The sequence below is a fragment of the Plectropomus leopardus genome, chromosome 2 (genome assembly GCF_008729295.1).
Source record: "Plectropomus leopardus isolate mb chromosome 2, YSFRI_Pleo_2.0, whole genome shotgun sequence".
NCBI classification, from domain to species: domain Eukaryota; kingdom Metazoa; phylum Chordata; class Actinopteri; order Perciformes; family Serranidae; genus Plectropomus; species Plectropomus leopardus.
In genome coordinates this window covers 6,845,571-6,871,090 of record NC_056464.1, presented here as the reverse complement: position 1 = coordinate 6,871,090, position 25,520 = coordinate 6,845,571, and the positions used below count along the sequence as shown (strand labels likewise).

General features: G+C 40.4%; 1 protein-coding gene across 1 annotated transcript in view; it reads left to right on the top strand.

The window, feature by feature from the left end:
- cntn3b (contactin 3b) overlaps window positions 1–20,954 on the top strand; it is a 70,014-nt gene extending 49,060 nt beyond the window's left edge. The window contains exons 12-23 of the mRNA XM_042495342.1: window positions 1,758–1,885; window positions 3,888–4,063; window positions 10,559–10,676; window positions 11,547–11,705; window positions 11,824–11,973; window positions 14,303–14,373; window positions 14,773–15,007; window positions 15,424–15,533; window positions 17,430–17,616; window positions 19,718–19,830; window positions 19,932–20,097; window positions 20,626–20,954. Coding sequence (XP_042351276.1) covers window positions 1,758–1,885; window positions 3,888–4,063; window positions 10,559–10,676; window positions 11,547–11,705; window positions 11,824–11,973; window positions 14,303–14,373; window positions 14,773–15,007; window positions 15,424–15,533; window positions 17,430–17,616; window positions 19,718–19,830; window positions 19,932–20,097; window positions 20,626–20,717 — 1,705 coding nt within the window. The 3' untranslated portion in view covers window positions 20,718–20,954. The remainder of the gene's footprint in view (window positions 1–1,757; window positions 1,886–3,887; window positions 4,064–10,558; window positions 10,677–11,546; window positions 11,706–11,823; window positions 11,974–14,302; window positions 14,374–14,772; window positions 15,008–15,423; window positions 15,534–17,429; window positions 17,617–19,717; window positions 19,831–19,931; window positions 20,098–20,625) is intronic.
- The last annotated feature ends 4,566 nt before the right edge of the window (window positions 20,955–25,520 follow it).

The window sequence follows — 25,520 nt, the reverse complement described above, 5'->3', positions numbered from 1 at the left end:
CTTCATTAGCACTAAAATGCACCTTTTCTAAATTCAATACACTCATGCTTATGGTGGCTAATGTAAATGGACTTGTAATGCGGCTTTTTAGTCTTTTGACCGTTCAAATTGCTTTTACACTACAGGGTCACACTGACCTATTTACACCTATATCCATATACTGGTGGCCTGCTACAAAGTTTAGACATTTGCATGTACTCACAAACCAATAGTAAAGCAATCAGCAACTGACATTATTGAGTCAGTTCAATGACTTTAGGACTCTCCTCTATTTGTGCCACAGTTACAGTATAGCATTTAACACAACACATACTTTTCACTTGACGCTGCAGTAGTTGCTTGTTTGCAGGACTTAAATTGTCTTGAAGTGAAAAAGACCCTTTGAAATGCCAGAAACTTGGGCTCTTGTTTAAACAGTGGTGCCCCCATTATAGAATGCCCAGTTTTACAGAAGGAATAAACATGTTTACAGCTGGTACAAGAAATGGTTTTGGTCTCCACAGCTAATTTCAACACGAAGCAATGGCCAAAATGTCAAACTCAACCAATGGGTGATGTCACAGTAGCTACCTCCATTACATTATACAGTCTTTGATAGTAACCATGCTGGGATTGATGTTGGAAGGTGTCTTAATAACACTCCAAATTCAGACTAAATTTTGGCAAAGGGAATTACTGGCCATTTTCAGAGGGGTCCCTTGAACTCTCATCTTACGATATCTTAAGGAAAATGGGTTCTGATTGAAAATCTGCTCTTAAAAACAAAAACAAAAATATAAAATAAGTCCACTCTTTGTCTTCTTTGTGCCCCGAGCACTGCGATTGGTTATTAAACACTATAATGTCACTGCTACAATAAACTTGAAAGGGATTGCTAGTAAAGTAAATATTTTTTTCATAACAAACAATGTACTCCTTCAAATTGAAGTTGTATATTTGTCTTGTTAAGGAAGAGCGCAGCCAGACTATTTGAAGAACAATGAATCGCCTAACATGTAAACATATATAATTATGGAAACAGGATTGTTTAGGAACTGAAAATGTTAACTGTACTGGCATTTATTTCTGTGCATTAAATAATTAGTAATATTACCTTTTAAAAAAACCCCCGAAATATATCAGTATTCAATTCAACTCAATGCAATGACCATGTTTTCTTCTTTTATCTTTTTGAGGAACTGTCCTGCTGTCTTGCACTTTTTGCTGGTTATTATAAGCATTACAGGGCACTATTTTTCAGGGCAATGTGCTTTTATACTGTACCTACTTTATTCTATGATGTCTTTAGCTCACAGAGATATATTGAGCTCCCAGCGTGATACTTTCCTCGCTGACCTTAGCAACATAAAGCCTGTAAAGCACATTTTATTTATTCATTGAGTTATTCAGTGTAGCTGTTTGTAAGATATTTGTTCATTTAGTAATGTGTCCCAGAGTTTAGCCTCCTGCTGAGTCATGGTGATGGGTCACCCCGCCTGCTGCTAACCTGCCTCAAAGAAATTCATTTTTCTGGGCTTTAGAGGGGAGCTTTAAAGTACCACTAGGGTTAAAGTGCTTCAGAGGGTTTTCCATTTTGAAAAGAATACAGTTTGGTAGAAACAACATACAGTAGGTTTACTGCGTGAAATAAAACTGTCACGTATAAAGATGGTAAATATCAGCACAAAATAATGCAGATGCAATACAAAGCTCAGCACTTGAAACTTTAGACTCTCCACCTCAGTCAGTATAGTAAAAAGCTGCTCTACTTCCCTCAGGATTACTTTGCTTCCCAATGGGACGTTAAAGATCACCAATGTGACCAGACGGGATGCAGCCAGCTACACGTGTGTCGCTAAGAATCAGTTTGGGACAGCGAGCACAACTGGGAGGCTGCTCATCACCGGTGAGTCCTGCTCTATCAACAATTCACCATTAATTGACCCTTAACTACGCCATTCCCTTCTTTCTTACTTATGCCATGCTTATTTTATTCTTTCAATTTAAGTAAGTTTACACTGATAACAGTGGCACATTTGCCTCTTAAGATATGTGGTAACTTTTTAAACATCATTGATTTTAAACAGAAGAAGGCAAAAGAAGCTTGTAATTTCAAACTGGCAACCATTACACAATTTCGATGACTGGTCAGTAACTTCCCGGAGTTCCTGCTTTTTGGCAGGAACACCCCAGATACCGGAAGAAAATGTTGGCATTGTACGTTTCTGCAAACCACAGATATGTTAGATTTGTACGTGCCATATTCAGTGTTTCAAAAGTGACATAGTTTAGGAACGGCAGACCACTGTGCAAGAAAAGTGGTTGTTTTTTTTAGCAAGTTTGCTTCACTGTGTTTCCAGGTTTAGTGTTTAGTGTCCAAATGTGGGTGTGGAGCTACATGTAACTGTTTTTTCTACGACATAGTGACACAAGAACTGATCGTTTTTACCAAGACATTGCAATGTTTCCTGCCAGTAATGTGCCACCAAAACTGGGTATTTTTAACCAAAACATGATCTTTTCCAAACGTTATAAAACGGAAAGTTATAATGTATCTACTATATAATAACGTACAAAAGTAACACATCAGTTGTTTGCAGAAACTTACAATGCTAACATTTATTCTGGTGATAGAGTTGCCGGGAAATGGGTTGGAACCAAGAAATAGTCCAATATATGATTCCCAGTAAAACAAAGATTTGTCAGTGCTGAGTCAGGCTAGCTGTTTCCCCTGTTTTTTTTTTTTTGTTTTTTTTTAAATATTTATGCCAAGCTAAAGTTAGCCAGCTGCTGGTGGTAGCTTTTAAAAAAATGTTTTTATTGTTTTTGCCTGCAGACATGAGAGCAGTAGCAATCTTATCTAACTCTTGGTAAAAGAAATACGTTTATCTATGAAACCTTCTGGAACTTTTCTTTTAAGTATGAATTTGATAGCTACATAAATTACATTATACTAATTCAGTGCTCTAATAATGCAAAAAAGACTGTAGATGTAGATGACATTGGAATAAAAGAGCAGCATTGTTTGTGTACAAGGTCAGCCCTTGTATTAAATTACAGTATCATTCTGGAAAACAAATGAAAAACATTCTTATGCTGGTGGGATGTTAACTGAGCTCCTTAGCTTCAGGATGTGAAGAAATCCAAAGCTTTAACAGGCTAGCTGTGCCTAGTTATGGTTTCCAAGGAGTGGCTTAGCAAAGCGTCTATTTCCTTTCAGTTCTTCCAAAATAAAGGTCAACAATTTCTTGTCAATCTATGCCTTGAGACTCACCTCATTTATATTAATTTATATCCAAGTCAGATTGCATGTGTAACATTAACAACCAAGGTTATTATCAAATTAAAATGTCTGGTATACATTATGCAAAACAGCATTTAAATAAGCAACATAACATTATCCTTGATTTAGTTAAAGGTCATTATTTATGAATGCAGTGACATAACACGTAGTCCTCCAGTTTAATCTGTTGTGTGTGTAGCCACCTGACCTATTTTTCTCATTAGCTTCTATTCTTCTCGTACACTGACAGCTGAACCATTTAATGTCATAGAATTTAATTACTGTGACCTTTCCTCAACACTCTGAGGCCTCCAATCCAGCACAGTCACCAGTAGGGAATGTGCTCCCATCTCTGTAATCCTGTTTCAAACATTTTCTTCCAAATTGATCCCAGAACATAAAGTGCAAACCTGCGATGTCATTAAATGTTGCTAATGGACAGGCTTGGAATTTAAGTGCTTATTAAAATCAGAGAAAAGCACACATCTATGGGTAATTTAGCGCCGGTGACTTGATTTAGGCATGAATTGAAGTGAGATGGCAGTTGCCGGGGTCATGGCCTGTGTTAAAGGTTCCCGTGGCAGAGATATTAACATGCGTACGCTGTCGTCTGTTGTCTGGCCAGAGCCCACCAGGATCACCATGAGGCCTACTAACATGGAGATTATTGTTGGCGAGAGCATCGTGTTACCCTGCCAGATTGCCTGCGATCCAGCTCTGGATGTTTCTTTCTCGTGGGCATTTAACGGGCAGCTCATCGACTTCCAGCGAGACAGCGATCATTTCGAAAGAGTGGGCGGGGTGAGTCATCTCAAGCATTAAACTCAGCTACATTCTGGCTATTCTCGGATTAATTGGGACATACTGTGTGATGTGCAAGGGTACGCTCCACTGCCCTGCTGAGGTCTTCTTAGACACCAATAATACCCATGCGGAGACATTCATGCCAAGACTTTTCAAGTTTCACAGTGGTCAGTGGTGGATGGAATATCAAAAAGATGAAATGAATCAGTGACATTCTCTCATTCATATGCTGCTAAAGCCTCGATGAAAGGTATTGTCAGGTCAGTAATCGGGATCCTTACCTTTTTGAATTGGCTGTGAGAGCTGCCATGTGTTCCACTTGTAAAGATATATTGGTGAAATGCCATTTCAGTCATAAAAAGAGGGTCTTCATTAATAAAGTCTTTATACTTTTCATCCCCTTCTACTTCTCTTACCTCAAGGGAGAACATTTTCTTATCATCTCCCTCTGCCATAATTGAATTTGCATACCTATTTATGAATCTTGAGCCCCGAAATAATTAGGTAATGAGCCGGCTGGCATTCACCAAGGGCAGGCATGGCACTAATAAATGTCCATTTGAAATCTTTATGCCCAGATATAATAATAAGTGACGACTCTTTGTTGAATATTTGTTCCTTTTGATGAAGGGCAAAGTCAATTGTTCGGAGCTTGTCAGGATGAAATTACTTTACACACGCATTTTGCTTTTTATAGTGCCGTTTATCATCCAAGGTCAGCGGTCTGATCAGTGCTGTTCACGTGTTAGAGGTTGACATTATACCTGAATGCCCTCGCAGTGTTGTGGACATGCCAAAATCACATCTTCATGAATGCAAATGGCAACTACTAATGACACTGAACTCTGCATCGGAATATAATGAGATATAGTTTTCACAGAATCTGTTTGCCCTGTCCAGAGAGATTACCAGCCCCCTGCTCAACAGCTTCTGATGAATTAATTAACATAATTAAAGCAAATCTGCCTCATCACTTCCTTCCTGCCAAGGCAGGACGCCTTGCTTTTGAGCACAAGCTCTCAGGTTGGCCAGGTGGCGGCTGACATTAGAGAGGGAATCAGGCATGGCAGAGCTGCATATAAAAAAAAACTGTCAGGCAAAAGGACATAAAAGGAAGGGGTAAAAGAGAAGAAAGAGCAGGAGAGGTAGTCTCTTTAGCCCGTGGCCGCATAGAAGTGCCATTCGGCTCTGCTCTGCTTTGTCAGGTGCTTCAGGTGGAGATCCAGGGGCGTTCCTGCCCAGTTCACTGCGGAGGGGAGCTGTGATCACTAGCCGCCAGGTGTGATAAAATCTGCTGTGACTGCAGCAAGTCCTACCTGGCTTGCCCTCAGGTGACTCGTTTCTAAAGCAACACACTGCTTTTTGCAAGCTGACATGCTTTGTGACAGAGCACTTCAAGAGGTGACTTTCAGAAGGCGGATTCCCACGCACAGTCAAAACAGAATCGTGGTTTCTGGATAAATGTGCTATTGCAACACTGTAAATGACTTTTTACCGTGGCATACATTATGTCATTTTAAAGAAAAAAGGCTGGTGAGATTCCATATTTCTGTTATTGCCAATGAATCCCATCAGAGGACCAAAACCAGCAATGAATTGATCGTACCAAATGTCTCAGTGTGATAACAGCAATATTACAGGTTCAGTGCATGTCACACTGTGTGATAAATGTACATGAATTATAATGTTATATCGTCACGATTTGAATAATGTTTTGAAAAATGCATTCAGATACAAGCTACAGTGCTGGCAATGTTTACGTTTTGTCAAAAATGTATTTCAACTAAAGTGGCATTTATTTATGCAAATGTGGTATCTACCTCATATATAAGTGTCCATTCCAGTGTCATGCTGACCATTGTATTCTGTCCCATTTAAAGTCTTCCTCCATGAAAAAATTGTTTTTCCTCATGTTTATGGTAAAGTGCACTTGTATCACGCCTTTCTAGCCTTATGAACACTCAAAGCGCTTTCACACTACATGTCACATTCACCCAGTCACACATAAATGCATACACTGGTGGCTGAGGCTACTGTACAAGGTGCCACCTGCTACTCAGTTAAACACCCAAAGCTGTTCACACATGCAAAGTGGAGGAGCTGGGAAATGAACCACTATGAAAGTTTTGACACGTGGTAGACTGTCCAGTTTTAACATGTAAACCAAACCCTAAAGCTTCTTCAAGTATCTCCCAAAAAACAGATATTAGTACATACATATTATATGTTTCACAACCATTAACGCTTTGTCGACGACTGCCAATTAGCCTACATGCCAACAAAATTCTAACTACACTTAACATTCTGATATGTCTGCTTGTCGCATTTTGGTGCACAACAGACTATTAATCTGTGTCTGGATCTGAGGCAAACATGTACAGCTGAATCTCTCAGATGTTTCCTCTAATGCTAACGCCAGCCATCTGCATCCACACTACTCTTTCACAGGTCAACCTAGCGTGAGAAAGCTGGAAAACAAAAACACTGTTTCCAACATTAGACCCTATGTGTGGTCGTAGCTGACTGGGGGAGGGGGAGCATATCAGCAAACCCTCTGTTGCTGTAGACCCAGCACAGTAACCATGGAGCAGGGCTATGCAGAGACCTTTGAAGGGGCAGGTGCTCAAAGTTTAAACGGGGCACATGGAGCACGTATTTGAAGCACCATAGAGAAACATACCTTACAGTATAGCTGGTTAAATGGTAGCGACCTATATTCGTAAAGAATGTAACATGGACTCAACATACATCACTGTCCTCTCCTTGCGAGGCATCTCTGCAGAATGAAATATGACGAAGATGAACACATAAAACACACACACACACACACAGTGACATTTCATACCTTCTCAAGGCATATACTCTATAACCAACATGAAATTGCTCCATGGTGCTGATTCGCAGCACTAGTAATTAAGTAAAAATGAATCTAATGATATAAAAATCATGTATTTAGATGTATTTGGGCTTTCATTCAGTTTGACTGACAGCAAAGTTATAAAAGTTTATAAAACTACACCAACCTACCTAATGCATAATATATTTAGTTTGTGTGTATACAACTAGAAACAAGTAGTGTACTGATATGTTTAAACAAGAGGTTGAGAAAATCACAATTCAAATTCTTCTAATTATTACTATTGTTATTGTTGTATATGTAGGCTACATTGCATAGTTTTACTGAAATAACATACAGTATAGCCTATGCCTCATTGCCTCTACAAACACAGGAAAACCACTGCAACTGACAGTAAAATTATACATCTCTCTAATGCACTCGGCCAAAGACAAAAGAAACATATAGAAACAAAAAGAAGCCTGACTCAGCATTTGTCATTAACTCGGCTATCATTCATGAGAGGTGAGTGTGTAGACTCAGTTGCACACACTCACTTGCTCATGCTCACTTTACTTCGTCAGTCATCTTTCAATGAAAGAATACACCAGATGTGCACAAACAAATATCGCTGCACATCCTACTCACCGGAGTCATTGGGCTATCAGCCGTTAAATAATTAGCAGCGCGAAGGAACAGGGCTCCACTGGGCACGTCCGGGCGTGCCCGGACGTGCCCAGTGGAGCCCTGTTCCTTCGCTCACCGCCCGACCGAGGGCAACCACATACACACACACATACTCGACAAAAGGGCACTTTGGGCATCAAGAGGAAAAGGGGCAGGTGCTCCAGCACCCTCCGCCCCCCCCTCTGCACGTGCCAGCCATGGAGTGCACGTTTTCCATGGAAATGCTGATGGTTTCATGTTAAGTGTGTTGGAAAAATAATGACAATGGTCATTGCATTCATAATTCCAATCTGACACTGTACACTGAAATGAGAGCGCTGTTTTTCCAAGAAATAGAGTGCTCTGTTTCTGTATGAATTAAAAAACAGTCATGTTTCACTTTCACTGTGTTTGGCACTCTCCTGCTCCATCTGTGCCCAGAGTGTGCTGTGGTCTGAATAACTGAACAGTATATTCCAACAATGCTACAAATAATGCTCAGACTAACTATTTGCAAACACACCTAGTGTGGGCAGAGTTTAGATCCTAAGTTTCTCAATGAGGGAAAAAGACTAGATCTGCTTTCTGCCTCTTTTCAAATATTTTTTTGTTTTTGTTTAATTATTCTGTGGGAAAACCATGTTAAACATATTATTAGTCTATACCTGGCAATATGTGCACTGCAAATACATGCAGACTTCAGGGAATGTGTACCCCACAACCTTGTGCAAACCACAGACCCATATATTGGTGCAGACTTTGCCAAAAATGCAAATAAACAGGCTAAAAAATTCTGCCAAGATTCTGAACTGCAGGGGGTTGCCAACTCTGGCAACTGTGCTTTATTTTTGTCATTGAAACTGGTAGTGGGTGAATGAGACAAATGGCTTGCAGATAGAGACAAATGAACAGACAGAGTTTTCTTCATTTTACAGTAGGGTTAGTAATAGCATAAAACATGTCTGGTGGGGAACTTTGATGTCACATTTTGATGAGCTCATTTGAAGTAGTGAGTTGTAGTAACAATTACTTTGCTAAAATTAGGTCTTAAATTTCAGACCCACTGAAAATCTTCTACAAGCTCTCTTTGGCTGTCACATTACCCATAAGTGGACATGTCTCTAAGTGTATTTAAGGACCACCACTTTGGATGGACAACCAAAATTTTTGCCAATGTCTCTCAAAATTGTAAGCTTTTACCTGGGACAACCTTATACCCTCGGGCAGCTCTATGAGGTGAACAACACTCCACAACTGACCCAAAATAATTACGTAAGACACCTTTAAAAACATTTAGATTCCTTGGATTTATTAACAAAAACATGCAAACAAAACCAAAAAAATCCAGGCGGAGAGGCAGCATGACCCGCACCATGAACACCAGAAGCCTCTCCTTTCTGTTGTTAAAGAGGCTTTTTAAGCACCTCCTTCCCCACTCAGGTGCAGTGCATCTCGTTAGGTTGATGCAGCACACCTGGGCAGATCTACAGAGGGGAAAGGGACAACAGCAAAAAACACATACAGCCCATACCCAAACACATACCCAGAATTGCACATTGTAGTGTGGTCAACACAATATTGTCATTTTAAGTTTGATATTGCTTATTCTTCTTGGCTCTTGAATTCCTTCATTGTCCAAAAACTATTAAATGAATCACACTGGATGATCTGTTTCTTTAACAGTCGCACTAAAAATGCCTTTGCAAAAAATTACCAGTATAATGCATATTAAAAAATGCAAAAGTCAATATAATACAATAGAAATCTGAAAATAAAGATAACTCATACAATAAACATACAAACAAAAAAGAGAAAAATAGAAACAAATAAGAAAAAAACTTTATCTGTATACAAACAAATGGTAAAAAACAAACTGACTTCATAAAATAAAAAAATAAACAAAAATAAATACAAATAATGAGGAATTTAGTAACAAAAACTGTTTAAAATGTATGGTAGAAAAAAAAAAATTTAATACTATAAAAATAGAATTTAATAGAATTACAGTACAATCAAAATACTAAAATGCATTTTATAAAAATTTCTGTAGAAAATGAAATTGGGTTTTTCCAAGCTTTTAGTTAAGCAATTTGATCACAAAAAATGTCAACCATGCAGTCACAATGCCTATTAAAGGGTTAGAATTAATGTAATGTAGATATGAGAGCATCAAATGTGTATTAATTCACAGCTTAAAATAGTTCCCCTTAAATTAATCATTTATTTCAGTTTGAGTATCGTTTGCTAAAAACTGCAGTGCACGGCTGTTATGAGACATTGTTCAGCCTTTTTCAAGTGTGTTTGGTTTTATTTGTAAATTCTTCAGTGGGAACCAATGGGCTTTGGGCAGAGTGACACAGACAGAAAAAAAAAGTTATTAATCGAGAGACAAATGAGGGCATTGTTGGTTTTGTTATTTTCACTGGATTTGTTGACAATAAGAAAACTTTAGAAAACACCAGCCTCATCCCTTAGAAATGTTCCTTCCTGCAGCCACAGATAATATAAATACAGATGAGAAAGTTACCAATATTTGTTGTGATGTTCTGCTGTGTTCCCTCATGGCCTCCACATGCATCCTGCTTATGTAAAATAATATTTGCTCTTTACACTGGGAGTTATACTCATATCTTGCTTGAGCTTATGTAATTACAGAATAATTAGGATTGTTTTGCCAATTAACTTGACTATGTTTGTTTTGTGTGTCCTGTGTATAGCTGGTAGCTGTTTGTAGGGGGCTGGGAGGGGGCTGGTTGGTCGGGTAGTGCCTGAAGGACAGCCAAAAGCATTATTTGTGCAGCGTACATCTGCCATGTCTGTTGTTGGTGTTTGAAGAGATGCAAAAATCAGTGGCCTGGAGACGATGTGATTGTGCAAAGCATTATAAATGTTTCAAACATCCTAGAGCCAAACGCTGAGTGATGAAATAACACTGCATCTCTTACTTAGCCTTATTTTTATTTTTTTTCAATGATCATATTCCCTTGTAGAGTATATCAGGGGATCTGATGATTCGTAACATCCAGCTGAACCATGGAGGGAAATATGTCTGCGTTATTGACACAGACGTGGAGAGCCTGTCCACCTCTGCCATCTTGGTCGTCAAAGGTAGGAGAATTAATTGATTTAAAGTGCTTGCTTTTGTTAGCTAGTGCATTAATGCCCCAGTATATTTACTGTAAAGTAATGCAGCATTGAAGCATCAGTATTCAAAGAGAATGGCAAGACGGAGAAAGATGTGAAAAATCCTTGAAGCCTCCCGTAAATATACAGCACATGGACACAAAGATGGATTCTACCCCAGTCAGACTTATGTCAGCTTCTGTTTACATTATATATGTGTTGCTGAAAATTTAAAATAGGCACACATACACACACACTCACACAGGCATGTGTGAGTGGCTTTGTTGATATGTGCTGTGTATCTGGCTCACTGTGCGGGCTTCTCTCTGGTGATTTACATTGGTATTCATGCCCTTAACAAACTGTAATAGCGGTCCCAGGTGCTTTGAGGAGGCAATGTTTATCACAGAAAATGACTATAATTGGCTCATTTACACATCGGCAAAATATCATGGAAAGCATTTAAATAATTGAGCAGCAGAGCAAACAACAGCAACATGGTAAAGCCAGAGTGTGTGACAGTCACACACAGTCGCCTATCTCTTCCCCTCTCTATTAACTCTACTTTTATTCACCTCGCTCATGTCTGCTCCCATTTACCCCCTCTTTCCTTTTCTTCATAAATGATCCTATCCAGTGTCTCTTTCCATTGCTGATAATCCCATGCACTGTAATCACTTTGTAGCACTGCACATCACAAATGCACACACCAAGGACGCAGCCCTTAATTGAAGGGAGCAAGATGGCCTTGATATGTAACAAGGTGCAGAAGTCTTAATGAGTGTGATAAGGGTGAGGCCTCTTGGAATGGGTGATCACCTCAGGTTCACCCTTCTCATTGTCTCATTGATTTAGGTCCGCCAGGTCCTCCGGACAAAGTAGCAGTGGAGGAGATCACAGACAGCACAGCCCAGCTTTCCTGGACGCCCGGAAGGGACAACGGCAGTCCCATCACCGGCTACATCATCCAGGCTCGGACGCCCTTCACTGTGGGCTGGCAGGCTGTGGACACAGGTAATGTAAAACACTCCTCGTGCCTTTTTTGTAATATTTATCTGGATTCTCATGTCAGTTTTTTCTCAATTTGAGTCCAGTTGTGTGACAATCGGATTTTCAACTTTGCACCTTGCAGTGCCGGAGGTGGTCAATGGTAACATGCTGACAGCCACTGTGGTGGGTCTGAACGCCTGGGTGGAGTACGAGTTCAGGGTGGTGGCCCGCAACACCGTAGGCCTGGGAGAGCCCAGCCCGCCCTCAGCCAAGACCAGGACAGAGGATGCCAGTATGTGAAACTAAACACTTCACTGCATCAACATATTGCACATAAAGTAAAGTTACATGGATAAAGTTTAGGAATGCAAAGTCACTTAAGCTAGGTTTAGGAAAACAATCATGGTTGAGTGTTGTCACATTAAATTGTTAACGTTTAGTTACATAGGTTAGGTTTAGGAAAGTGAAGTCTCCTATGTTAGATTTAGGAAAACAATACATTTTTTTGCAAAATTATGTTACGGACATTAGATAAAGTTATGTAGGTTAGGTTTTAGAAAACAATCATTGCTATGGGTCATCATGCTATGTACTTCACTTAAATTACTAAGCTTAGGTTTAGGAAAGTAAAGTCACGTAGGTTAGGTTTTGGAAAAAATCATTGTCATCATCATGTCATGCATTGACATGCTATGAATGTAACCTGAAGTTATGTCGGTTAGGTTTAGGAAAATAAACATGGTGATGACGTAACTTAAAATAACTCAAAGTTCACTTGGTTTCACATGGGACAAAAATTCTCTTTGGGGAAAGTCCTATGTTTGTTTGACTCTTCCACAACCACAACCTTCCTTCTTACACAGACTTTCGTTTTTATACTACTTCCCTCTTTACTCAGCAGATTCGTCTTGTGATTGCAGCCTTCCCAATTACTTGGGTTATATATGAAATTCTGGCTTATGATTACATGGGTCATATAAAAAAACAGTATATGAGAACAGCCCTAGAGTTCATTCTGAGGATGGCCACCCTATTACAAAAAGATTTTGCTAAATACGTTTGGAATATGAAGGTAATGGCTTACTGGCAAATTAATGTTAGATACCGGTTGGTCCTAGAGTTCATATGCCAGTCAGTAAGACAGCATTATAATTGTAAAAGTGAAAAAAGGGCATAATATAATATAATATAATATAATATAAACACAATATACTTTATTTACATAATATAATATTGTATAGCTCTATTTTTCATCAAGTGGGTTTGTCAAGTCTTTTTGTTTGACATTCCATTTATTAGGCTAAATGGACTGCATTTACTTTATAGCTCTGTTCTACCCTAACAGTCAAAGAGCTCTACAAAAGGCCTGTCATTCTGCCATTCACACACAAAGTCAGTACATTTACCTGATGTCAGAAAAAGTCATTTTTTTTGTGTTAGTCTGACAAAAACTGGTCTTTTTAAATACAGGTATGCATTTTAGTCAGACTGAAATCATACTAGTAAAATTTCTTGAAAGTTGGACTAACACCTAGATAATGCAGTTGGGGGTTGATTAACTCTTTCATGTATAGGAATGTATATGAAGGTACCGAGTAAAGCATAGAGTATGTACAAAGTATACAGGGCCGAAAAGTTATCCATGTTGTCATGCAATCCATTTGCAACTTGCTAATTTGTTTGGTGTGTGATGTAATAGATCAACCGGAAGAAGGTCCAATAGCTGAAAGGGGGCATATCTTCACCTACCGTGGCAGAGTTCGACACACTTTTGTCAAAAAAAGGATTATCCCCTGGTGCTTGTATACTGGGACAAAGACAGTAGTCCATTTAAATTGCCTAAGCGAGCTATAACCAGCTTGGCTTAACTGTGCATGTAAACTGACACATGGAGCTGCCATTCAAGGTGCTAGCCCGCCCATTGGGAGCAACTTGGGGTTCAGTGTCTTGCCCAAAGACACAGAGGGGACAGAGGGGGTTAGGGATCAAACCACCAACCCTGTGCAGTGGCCAGCCTAAGTCATGTCACGAGAGCATAAAATAGAGTTTAAAACTGTTAGCAGCCCTGGAATGATTCTAAATAATTTTCAGTTATTTTTGGACAAGAAACAGAAGCAGACTTCAGTAAGAATTCCGAGGTAGTACCTGGATCTCTGTTCCCTAACACTGAACCCTAATAGATAACCATACAGTGGCATCAGATATAAATGCTGCATCAACCATTTGCTGATATGACACATTAAATGTGATGCTCCACTTACTATAGGATACCATAAGGACGTGCACCAGTGCTCCTCCACCTACACTATCAGCTTTGCCATCACACTGCAGTGCACAAACAGCTGAATGGGAATAGGGATGAAGTGGGTTGAGCTGAGTGTCATTTCCAAAATGCTACAGATCTTGACTTGGTGTTTATGCACGGTGACATTTGGGCAATATCAGTAATTCACCATTCTCTGAACTGTTTGTGTTTGCACAGAGTGGGGGGGATTTGTGGGCTGTAAAATGGGAGCTGCAGCAGGCGACCTTGTCATAAGGCTACAAGTATATAGTGGAGGCTTGTCATTGAGCTTTGTAAACTGTGTTCTAATTGCTCCCCTTTGGGCTTTACCTCTCAGTTCCTGATACAGCTCCCACTGATGTCGGAGGTGGAGGCGGCACAAAGTCTGAATTAGTGATAACATGGGAGGTAAGTCATCTGTCACATTTTACTGTTCTCTCCATCGCCGAGTAATGGTTTTGCTTAATTGTGCAGAATTGAACGGAGCAATTTTATGGCCCACATTAGAGCGAGACACCTCTCCTCCGGGCTCTGCCTCCGAGTGCCATTTCTCCCTCCAAAAGCAGGGACAGAGAGCACTTGCTCAAGAGAGCTTTGCACTTTAGCCACAATTACATAGCCATGCAGGAGGGACAAAAAGATAAGGCAAAAAAAGTGATTGCAGAGAGTTCTGGGTGGTGATGGCAAAGAAAGGGGGCTACGTCTAATCATAGGAGTCCTTGTGGAGGTACAGCGCAGAGACGGGCCTGTCTGTTTCTTTGTCTGTATGCCTTTTAATATCACTATAGTTTTGTGTTTTGCTCCCAGCCTGTGCCTGAGGAACTGCAGAATGGAGAGGGCTTTGGCTACATCATCGCCTTCAGGCCTGTGGGAACCGTCACATGGACGAGAGCGGTTATCTCCACACCCGGTGTGGCACGTTACGACTTCCGCAATGACACCATCCCACCCTTCTCACCCTTTGACGTAAAAGTTGGGGCCTTCAACAACAGAGGGGAGGGGCCCTTTAGCTCTATTGCCACTGTGTACTCGGCAGAAGAAGGTACGTACTGACTTCACAGCAGAGAGTGATGCTTAAATAAGCTATAATCTCTCTCCTTACAACTATGACCTTGAATAGTCATGATGAAATGAGCTTTTTTTTCACAGTGCTGTTATTTCCCTCCCCTCTCAAGCTGGGAATGTCAACTTGATATTAGTTATCGTGCTGGTAGATTACAGGAAATCCTAGCAGACACTTACCACACCGCGCTGTCAGGGAGGTATTCTGTTAATTGAATTTGCTGGGCAGATAGTCTTCCCTTATGTCAGTCACAGATCCCATTAAAAGACAGCGGGGGAAATAGCTTTTCAGTGAAACTACAGGTCTACTCTGTGCCTTCCCTCTTATTGCTATTAGTGTGTGTGATGGTGTTGGATGAGTCTCTGGGATTCTCACCCGCGCTCTATTTTCTGCAGTCCCCAGTGCGGCTCCTAAGAGGGTTAGGACTAGAAGTGTGTCTGCAGTGCAAATTGAAGTGATCTGGGAAGCTCTCCCTGCCGTCCCTGAAAGAGTGCTTGGATATGAGGTACGCTATGAATCACTGCAGAATCATTCTTTTCTTTTTTATCTTTCCTCAAATAACATGATAATTGAGCTTCTCCTTGTGGCTTGTTTATGAGATCATAACCACCTTTTCACAGTTTTTAAAATTAGTTTTATATCAGTTTTTTTTAACTTTTAATATTCTACTCTATCTTCTCGCGTATCTCTGCAAGGATTATCAAATGCCTCTGCGCTGGTGACAGCCGAGGCTGGAGGCATTATGTTTTCAGGTTGTCTGCCCACCCTTCCAACGAGTGTGTTTCGTTGCAACATTAGGGAGCACACATATGAAACATGAGTGTCAAACACTTTTCAAACACACTTCCTGCCATGAATTTAGTTTCTAAATAAAATAAAAATGCTCTGCTACTTTCATGTCTTTATTGGGGAGGGAGGAGGAGGAGGGCAGGGGGGCACATGCGCATGTGCACTTCACCAGAAAGCAGAACGCTTCATTCTCATTGTAAACCATTACAAAAAACGTTCAAGTTCTGATGAGTCTACCTTGAAACTTCAGTGATTGTATAAATCATCTGGGTGTGATGCAACCACATTTAATCAAAAAATACACTAAGTACTCTTTATTAAATTTTTTCAAAGTCTCAACTGCATATTCTTTATTAGTCTGGACAGACATAGAAACAGCAACTTGACCAGCTGGTGGAGGCACAAAACCAAAGCTGTAAATGTAGTTTTTACCTGTTGTGTTCTACCATATTTTTTTATGTACCTCGACAAGAGTTTGGTTTTAAGTGCAATAATAATAGTATCATGAAATGACCCCAACACTTTGGTGCACCAACAGCAAACCAACAAGAGCAAAATAAAGTCCCTCATCCTTTCAAGAATGCACACAGGGCACTGCTGTTTTTTTTCTCCTCCCGGTGCTCTTTCAATATCTGTCACCTCTGGCCCTCAGCACAAAGCTCTCCAGTTGCCATGGCATTACCACATTGTCCTTTTAAAACAGAGCTCATTTCTCCAAATGCAGCCCTGAAGTGGATTTAAGCCGCTGAATCTCAATAGGCCACCAACAGTATGGATCCGGAGCTGTGGTGGACTGCACATGTACGGTGCTAATCCTTTAATTAGATGTTGTTAAGATTGCAAAATGCAATCCAGTTTAACTTTAATGTGATCATCGTTATTACTGACCAAAAGATTACTGCAAACTGAATCCTGGCGCTTATCGAACACAACTCTAATTGATAACAAATTTGAAATACAATAATTTAATGCAATTGAATAACAGGATTTTCCCTGAGGGCAGACTCTACATTTCACTTTAATTATTTATTGACTTAACTCTTATGTCACCAAACACCAGACACATGAATATTGAAGACGACCCAAAGCAAGCGGCAAATTAGTCCATTTGCTTTATCAAATATCGCTTTCACCTGCACCCTTAATTAGAGGCTACTAGCCTGAAGGAAAGCCAACGCTGCATCTTGTTCAGCAGAGCACAGAACCCCACTTTGCCAGAGAAACTGGTGATTTGTTACTGCATATAAAGCATTTTGAAATATTTATCCAGATTTATCTCTAACCTCTTCACTTTTAATATCCAGTTTCCTCAGAAAAAAGTAAGAGCTGGGGCTGTTTTTATGAACAAAACTGGCAATAATCATGAATTTTCCTTTCCGGGTCAGTTATCATATGACCCACCAGCGCCCTGTTTATATGGCCGGGGTGGTTTAGAGGATATGCATCAGTAATTGAGACTCCACTAGTGAAAAATGCATTACTCATCATCGCTCCCTCCCTTCTGTAATACACACTGCATTTCAGATTTCATGATGGAATATGAATTTCAATGAAATGCACCACTAGAATTTGGTCATTTGTGCCCATGATTGTGACTCTTCTCTCCCGACAGGTCGTGTACTGGGAGGACGACACCAAGCCTGACACCGTTGGCAAAGTGCGCATATCTGGAAACTTCACGCTGGTTAACATCACAGGGCTGAAAGCGAACACAGTCTACTACCTCTCTGTGGCTGCTTTCAATACAGCTGGCCCTGGGCCACAGTCGGCACCCATCAACGCCACCACAAAGAAACCACGTGAGTGCGTCCCCGAGGGGCATTGAAATCATTTCCAAATGGTCCTCGTTCAGGAACTGTGTCAGCCTTTCTGTGATGACGTCGTACTGCCCTCGACATGACAGGCGTAGCATTTCTGCAGCTTTGTTGGTTGTGCTCATAAAATTCAATGTGACAAGGGAACTTTCCATTTACCTTGGGAAAAAAAAAGAGAAAAACTGTAATCAGTGGGTTGAGTGGAACATAGCTGCAATGACAATTTAGGTATTTTAAATGGACAAGTGATGTTAAAGCTAATCTAGACAACTGCTGCACAACCAGTTTCTGGAAATTTAGGGATGTCAGCCTACAGACATCCTGTTATATGTTCATGACAACAGGATTCTGGTCTACAATTTTATTTGGGAAAATAGTGAGAATTCTGTGGTGGCCCTGAAAGCTCTTTACAAGAGATTCTCAACTTGCTTTGCCCAGGGGCCACTTTTTCAAAACGACAGGAGGCCAGAGGCTAGTGAATAAACAAGCAATAATTTTAATATTCTGAAGAGGTCTGTCAAACAATTCAATTTTTTATTGGCTGCATTCCAATAGCTAATTGCAATTTTTAATGCATGTTTCAAATTCCATTATTTTGCATTTCACAGTAGTTTTGAAGTTTATATTAAAAAGGTGGAACAATTGTTACCAGAGTGACTAGACTGGGAATCAAATAAATACAAAGAAATTTGCTTGTAGTCTTGACTTAATTTCTTTCATATCAGTGCTGCACTGCTTAAACAATGTGGTCATAAAACCATGTGTAAGAGGTGAAATCTTTGTACAGTGTCTTAATACAGTGTTTGTCAACCTGAGGCGATCCCTTCTTCAATGATCTGCAGCCTTTTGCCACTCATTAAGCTTTAGTTAACTACTTTGATTTTGTTTTATCCACAGGTCTGTGGTGATTTGCACTATCCAAAATAATGCTTTGCTGGCTTTGGAAAAGCGTTTTTTACCGCTGACATCAGTCTGATTAACTGCACTTGTGTGCTCAGCCTGTAGGCAGGAGCTCAAACTCCAAGTACCTCAGTGATATTTAATTCAGTTTGACACATAGTGCATATTACCTTTGACTTGTCATCTGAGCTATATTTGATTTTATTAAAGTGAACTGATCCATTCAAAAACACAGTGGTGTCGAGCATAGAAGGGACAAAATAGCAGAAAGTGGTTAGCGTGATTTAAAAAATGAATAAATAACATTTTATGTCCAGATCTTCATTGCATCGCTTTTAATGTGTTAACACTGACAACACCGTTAATGAAATGCCTGTTTGAACCTTTTCTATGTTTGCTGCCCTGACTCATCTTTGCCAAGGCAAATCCAGTCAGCCAAACACAGGGCCGTTTCTAGGATTTGAGGACAATCGGAGCTTACCTCGGACATCTGTTGGGGGTCTTAAAGCTCTTTTTCACCTTTTTTGCACCCTGGCACCTTATTTATATTCATAGCACAAAAAAGTCCCTGTGAATCAATTTATTTAAACTGTGAATTAGATTATGTCTGTGGGCCACCCCTTTTGCAAGCCAGATTTGGCCCATGGCCTTAAATCACTGCTTTACACACTGCAACAGAAGAATACAGACAATAATCAAATACTTAAAAACACAGCAAAAACAGACAATAATCAAATACTTAAAAACACAGCAAAAACAGAAAACATGCACTAAAAAAAAAGGACACAAAATCCCAGCAAAATAAATAAAACAGTGCAATTTGTTAGTGTTTCTTGCTTTTTCTGCGTTTTGTTTTTGATTTTGTCATTTTGTCATACTTTTTTTTCAAAATGCCATGCAAATGTTGTAACAAATGAGTTAAGGTGTTTTATTAATTTGTCTTTATTTTGCCTGTTTGTCTGCATGCGTTTTCCATGTTGTACTGTGTTGCGCTGACCTAGCCTCAATTTGTTATTCAGACTGTGAATAATAGTGTTTTTTTTTTTTTATATCAAAATCTTTCCAAGTGGAACTATTGTATAGAGCAGGAATGTTCCATATGCATTGATTTAGAAAAATAACCACAGAAAATAATATGCAACATATCCTATACTATCCCTTTATTTCTGTTTTCTTGTTTTTCTAGCTCCAGATCGAGCTCCACTCAACATACAATGGACCATGATTGGCTCCACGCTCACGCTTCACTGGGATCCCGTCGTAGCTATGGAGACAGAGTCAAAGGTCACTGGATATTTGGTAGGTCCCAGTTCACTGAAAAGCTCTGATTTATCTCCAGAATCTTGGATGACGTTTCTTTGCATTAGCTCATTTTTCCACGTCACCCTCCCCTGCCTCAGGTGCTGCTGAAGAGACACCGCTACAACGACATCAACACTGTCTGGACCAACAGAACCACTGTGGAGCTCAGCCTCTCCGCTAATGACAACTATCTCATCCAGATCAAGGCCATGAGTGAGGGCGGCGAAGGTGCGGCCAGTGAAGCCATCCACATCCATAAATTAAGTGAGTTTGTCTCTCCTCCTTCACATGGGCTCCTTTTTGACCACTGATAAAACTTAAGTGAGGATTCAATAATTCAGAAAGAACATTTAATTTGGCCTTGGCTGCATCCCTTTCCAAGCATGTGTAATAGACTTATTTCGAGTGCGAGAAAAGCGACCTTTTTAGAAATGCGTGCGTGGTGTCATCCATCTCTGCCATTGGGTTATTATTCCTTGTTGACTGGCTGCACAGCGCTGCAGCATATAAAGCAGTTCTGTGCTCCCATCCTGCTGCTGTGCAAAATTGTGAGGCGGCTCAGTTTGCCGCTCGCCTCTTTGATGTGATACGAACTTTATCTTCCCAGGATACTTAAATAGCCTCTCCTGTTGAAAGGCAGTAATAATGTAGATATGGGAAAAATTCAGGGTTTGATTTATGATGACTTGTCAGAAATTTAGGGGGATAGCACAGCAGAGTGCAGGTTTTGTTCTTTTCATCTGAGGGGGATTTCTGGTTCCTCACGAGCTGCTCTGCTGGTTTTGGTTGCAGGCATGGGGGCGCGGGGCTCAGAAGCGATCCGCCTCAGCCCATTGTGCCTCTCTGCAGTCCTCATCAGCGCGCTACTCTGCTCCGCATGGTGATGTCTAATCGGAGCCTATGGAGCGCCCTCCCTTCCCCCCTCCATCCCTTCAGTCAGTCTGTCCACTAGACTGGCACAAGGCCCGGGCTTCAGTGGCAGGACTGGGAAAGACTGGAAAGGACTGGACTCTGCCAAACTCTTAAAGGGACCATGCTGCTTTTGTTTCAAGGGCCATCGGTTAGAGAGACGTGATGATCTGCGTGCATGATATCTTTCAGTATTTCTTCCAGCGTCATAAGTGCCACCATGCTCTAGGTTTCATTTTAGAAGTTATGATGTCTACATGACTTATCGTCGTAGTATCTTGGGAGATACTAATGCCTTAAAACCCATTTTACACATACAGTCCATACCAAAGTAGGTGACAGAGGCTGCTTGCTTTATGGTTTCTTTGACCGTATATACATTATTTTTGCAAAAAAAAAAACCCAAGAAAACATGCACTCATTAGAATTTATCTTCTCCAGGTTGACTTCTCAACAGACGGTTAACCTTTATTCACTGATTTCACCCATATGTTATTGTCTCAAAAATCTTAAACTAAACCAGATCATTGACCAAGCATCTGCTTATATCCTTATCACATTTTCTGCAGCTTTTGCCAAAATAAACATCCATTGCAGGCTTAATTAAACAGTGCGTAAAATTTAGGGGGATTTAGGGCATCTAATGGTTAGGATTGCAGATTGCAACCAGCTGAATCTACTCATAGTTAGAATTCCTTCAGTTTTCATTGTTAAGGAGGCTGTAACCAGGAGCCACATTTTCGGAGGATGTCTCTCCCTCTCCAAAACATACAAAGCAGGTGATAAAAAAAACATTAAAAAAAAAAAAAAAAACACTGAATAAAACAGTTTCACATTAAAACAGTATGCTGCTTTTTGCGGAGGGGCTGCGAACTATGGTGGCCATCCCGGAAATGATAATGGCCCTATCTAGAACCAGTGTTTGGTTTGTCCATTCTAGACTACTATAAGAAACATGGCAGTGTAACTTGGCGATCTCAGGCCCCTAAGAGGTTTGTTGGACTTAAAGCCAATTTTTGATATTGCCAAACAGTGGAATTACAACTCCTGACTCCGTCATGTAATGCCACTGGGCCCAAAATGACTTTCCCCTTTGACTTACATTGGGAAAGAGACATCTTTAAACCAGTGGATACATTTTCTTTAGTATCAAATTCCCTGTGAAATGGCTTGTTTCACTATCGGGATTGAATTCATTTGGTCCAATATTATTTGGAAAGTTTAGAAGAGCTGCAAGATTAAATTATTTTATATCAATCAAGCTAGCGGAGTGCTAAACCAGAAGTAGCTGTCTCAGTTTACAGTAGAATGTGCTTGCTTTATGGACCCAGTGATGTGGAGACAGTGCTGATCAGCCGGGTCATTTCATACCACAGAAACAGAGCACTTAGCAACTTTCACTGGAATGACTGGGGCCTCATTGCAAATGCTGTATCCAGGTCTGTTGATACATCCATGGTGGTGAGGACCTCCCCCCACTATATAGATATATAGAGCTTATTCTAAGGTAACAAAATACAGATCTTATTTTCAGGTGATTATACTCTAAAGAAAATAAACTTATTATATTAAATTCCATTTCTGATGATATTCCCCCTAAATCCTACACACTGCACCTTTAAAAATGTTACCAGGCTTTGACAGATATATGTAAAAGATGCATAGCAAATTGATCAACTGTGCCTCAAACCCCCTTATCTCTCCATGCTGAAATAATATTAGGTCTGTTGGACAGCCATAGTCTCCTGAGCTTAAGGCCCTCTCTACAATACTCTGATAGATCTTGGCATTTTGCCATCTCATAGTCCTCTAAATAATAAATGCCCATCACACTCTGCATTCTCAGTTGGGCTAAAAAGCCAGGGTTGCATAAGATAGAGATGTGTGGTTTCACCATGTCAAACAGATCCCATGTGTACTGTTCCTCCGCTACATTTAGACGACCTGTGTTCTAGATACGTATATCATATCACGGAACATGCATCATCTACACCCCAGATGACCAGCCGGCCTAGTGCACAATGGACTACAGGATAACAGTGCCTTCACCAGAGCTCAGATTTTTTCTTTCTTTCCTTTTCAAATAGCTGAGGGGAAAGATTCATGTTGCAGATGAGGCATTGTTTGATTTTCTTTCTGGAGAAGTTAAGAAAGACAGGAATGTAGAGGGAGCCATTGAGACAAGTCACCTAAGAGGTTACCTAAGACAAAGAGGGTTGGAAGCTTTAGGAAAGCTGCAATGGATTGAGATATATGGTGGAAATTTTGGTCCCAGTATTTATGGTCTGTGGTATAATAAATGTATGACTCCATCCAAAGCATAATTTATGGGCTATTAAGGCATCAGAATAATTGATGCTGGTGAAAGAGCCCTGACTGGAAATGGAGCGAAAGGCACGGCTGTCATTCTCCCCCCTGCCCCATCATCGTCTATTGGACACATACCAGACTGAACAGTAACAAAAGAACATTGCTACTCTGCTGAGGCAGCTACTTTTCATGCCCTTTTATCATGTGGATGAGTCTGTCAAAAGCCACCCAAGAAAAAGCTGAGGTGCGATTACTGGGGTCCTTACAATGTTCATGTGGATGTGGAAGGATACAGTCAACTGAACTGCTACACATTACTGTGCCTTTGCCGAACATGGGGCTGTGTACGGTCATTAGGTCGGAGGCTGTCGTCGCTGTCTGTATTTTGCACCTGTTCTTGTCCCCCCCCCCGCCCCCCCCCACTTCCTCAAAGTCGAATGAAAGCACAAGGAATTGATGCAAGGTGACTGGATGTCCTCACTTAGCCATCTGAACAGGTGTGCAGACCCCAGAGGCCTCGTAAAAAGTCCAAACGGCAGACATAATCAGGCTGTCCTATCTGCTCCTTGACTGGTTTCATAAAGCTCCGTGCTCTTTGATTAGACTGCTGCAGACCAGTCAATGGGATATTGATTTTCCTGCCCCATTATTACAGCTGTCACAATTCAGCCGCTTGATTGACTGATGGCTACGTTCTTATTGCACTCGTTCTGTTGTGTTTCAGTCACTGAAATTTCAGTATTCCTCCCTATCAGACAACTTCAAAGGCATTCTTTATTCTGTTGTATTTCAGTTTGCTTTTACTAGAAATCTCTCTGTATTTGCTCAATTTTTTCACAGATTTTACAAGTATTTTGTAGTGTAGTGGTAGATTGTGATTTTGGACTGGAGCAGTGACCTGAAATTGATTGGCTAGTCAATTCTTTTGAGTTACATGTCCAAGTATTGTTGTATCTTTCTTATAAGCCCAGTCACACCAGCACTTAAAACAATAAAATCGGTTCATCCCAATGAAATTGCTGCAGACAACAGATGAACTTATGGGGCAAAGAAATGCTGCCTTCAAATGGGGGTCCTATTTGGCTTATTCATGATTGGAGTCCATATGAACTCCACTCCACTTAAACCTCTTGTGATATTCACAGCCTCGTCAGTAAAAATTTTTTGAAAGCTCCAAGTTCAAAACATGTTTGCTGAGGTTTTCAGAAATGGCAGAGGCCATGGAAGTTTATGTTTGGGTCAATGGTAAGATAATATTTTGTAATTTTAGACATTTAGGTTTTTACTTCGTCATTTTATGGTATGTGTGAGGAAAATTTTGATATCACGGATGTCCTCATCTTATTCTTTCTACTTATGCCTTTCTATTAACTGCATTATGTGACCTGCTCACTAGCTTGCTAAAATGTTAGCATCTGTGGCTGCTAGCAGGCCCCCAGGAAATGGCTGGACTTTGGAGTAGTGGCCTAACAGTGTAATTATATGTGTTGTGATGCCCTGCTTCCCACAAAGACTTTTTCCAATTAACTTACATGCTAAAAGAGACATCTACTAATCAGTGGGTACACTGTTTTGAGCATCACAACCCTTGCATAATGACTCAATTCAACCATCAGAATTTAATCCATTCCGTACGATAACATTTTGAACGTGTAGAAGAGCCACATAGTTAAATACTTTAATGCCAATATAAGTTTTGAGAGTGCCAAACCGGATGTTAGCTGTTTTGCCAGTGGAAGTTAGCCGCAAGCATATTGTGTCCACAACTTGCTCTGTGGGCCGCACAGTTCATGCCAGTCATCCCCAGATCATTTGGGTAATTTTATACTTCGCAGTTGAACCATTATGGCTTCGTGCACCACTGAGCAACTCTAAGAGGAATGAATGGGGCCTGCGTTGTGTCACTGACAAATAGCGTCTATGTTGTCATTGCCTAGCAGTGATCTTTTCATGGCTCAAGCACTTGAACGCATATTGTGTGCATGACTTATCATGTCGTACCCACGGGCCTGCTAAATTCATTTGAAGGCAGCATAAATCCAGGTAAAAATCCAAATTTCAACTTTCATGAACTTTTGTTCAACTTTGGTGAACTGTTGTGTGCCGCTAACCATTAGCATACCGTCTTGACCACCAGGTAAATCAAAATGGGGGAAGCTAACATGGCTTATTTGCTGTGTTGCACGAACCACTTTCATTTAACCCTGCACTGTCGAAGTACAAACTGCTTCACAAAAGAATCTAGGTCTTTGACAAGTAATGAGACAGGTTTTGATGGAACAAATATGTCTATGGAATAAACTTAATGTCCCATTATTTGTCAAGCTAATGGGCTTGCTAACTGAAAGTGAGGAGGTAGCTAGCTTGGAGAGTTTTTTTTTAATCATAGAGAACAAAGAACAAAAGGACTGACTAGCACTAGCTTGTTCCCAGCTGTCTCGCACATTTAGCCATCAGCTTGACAGCTA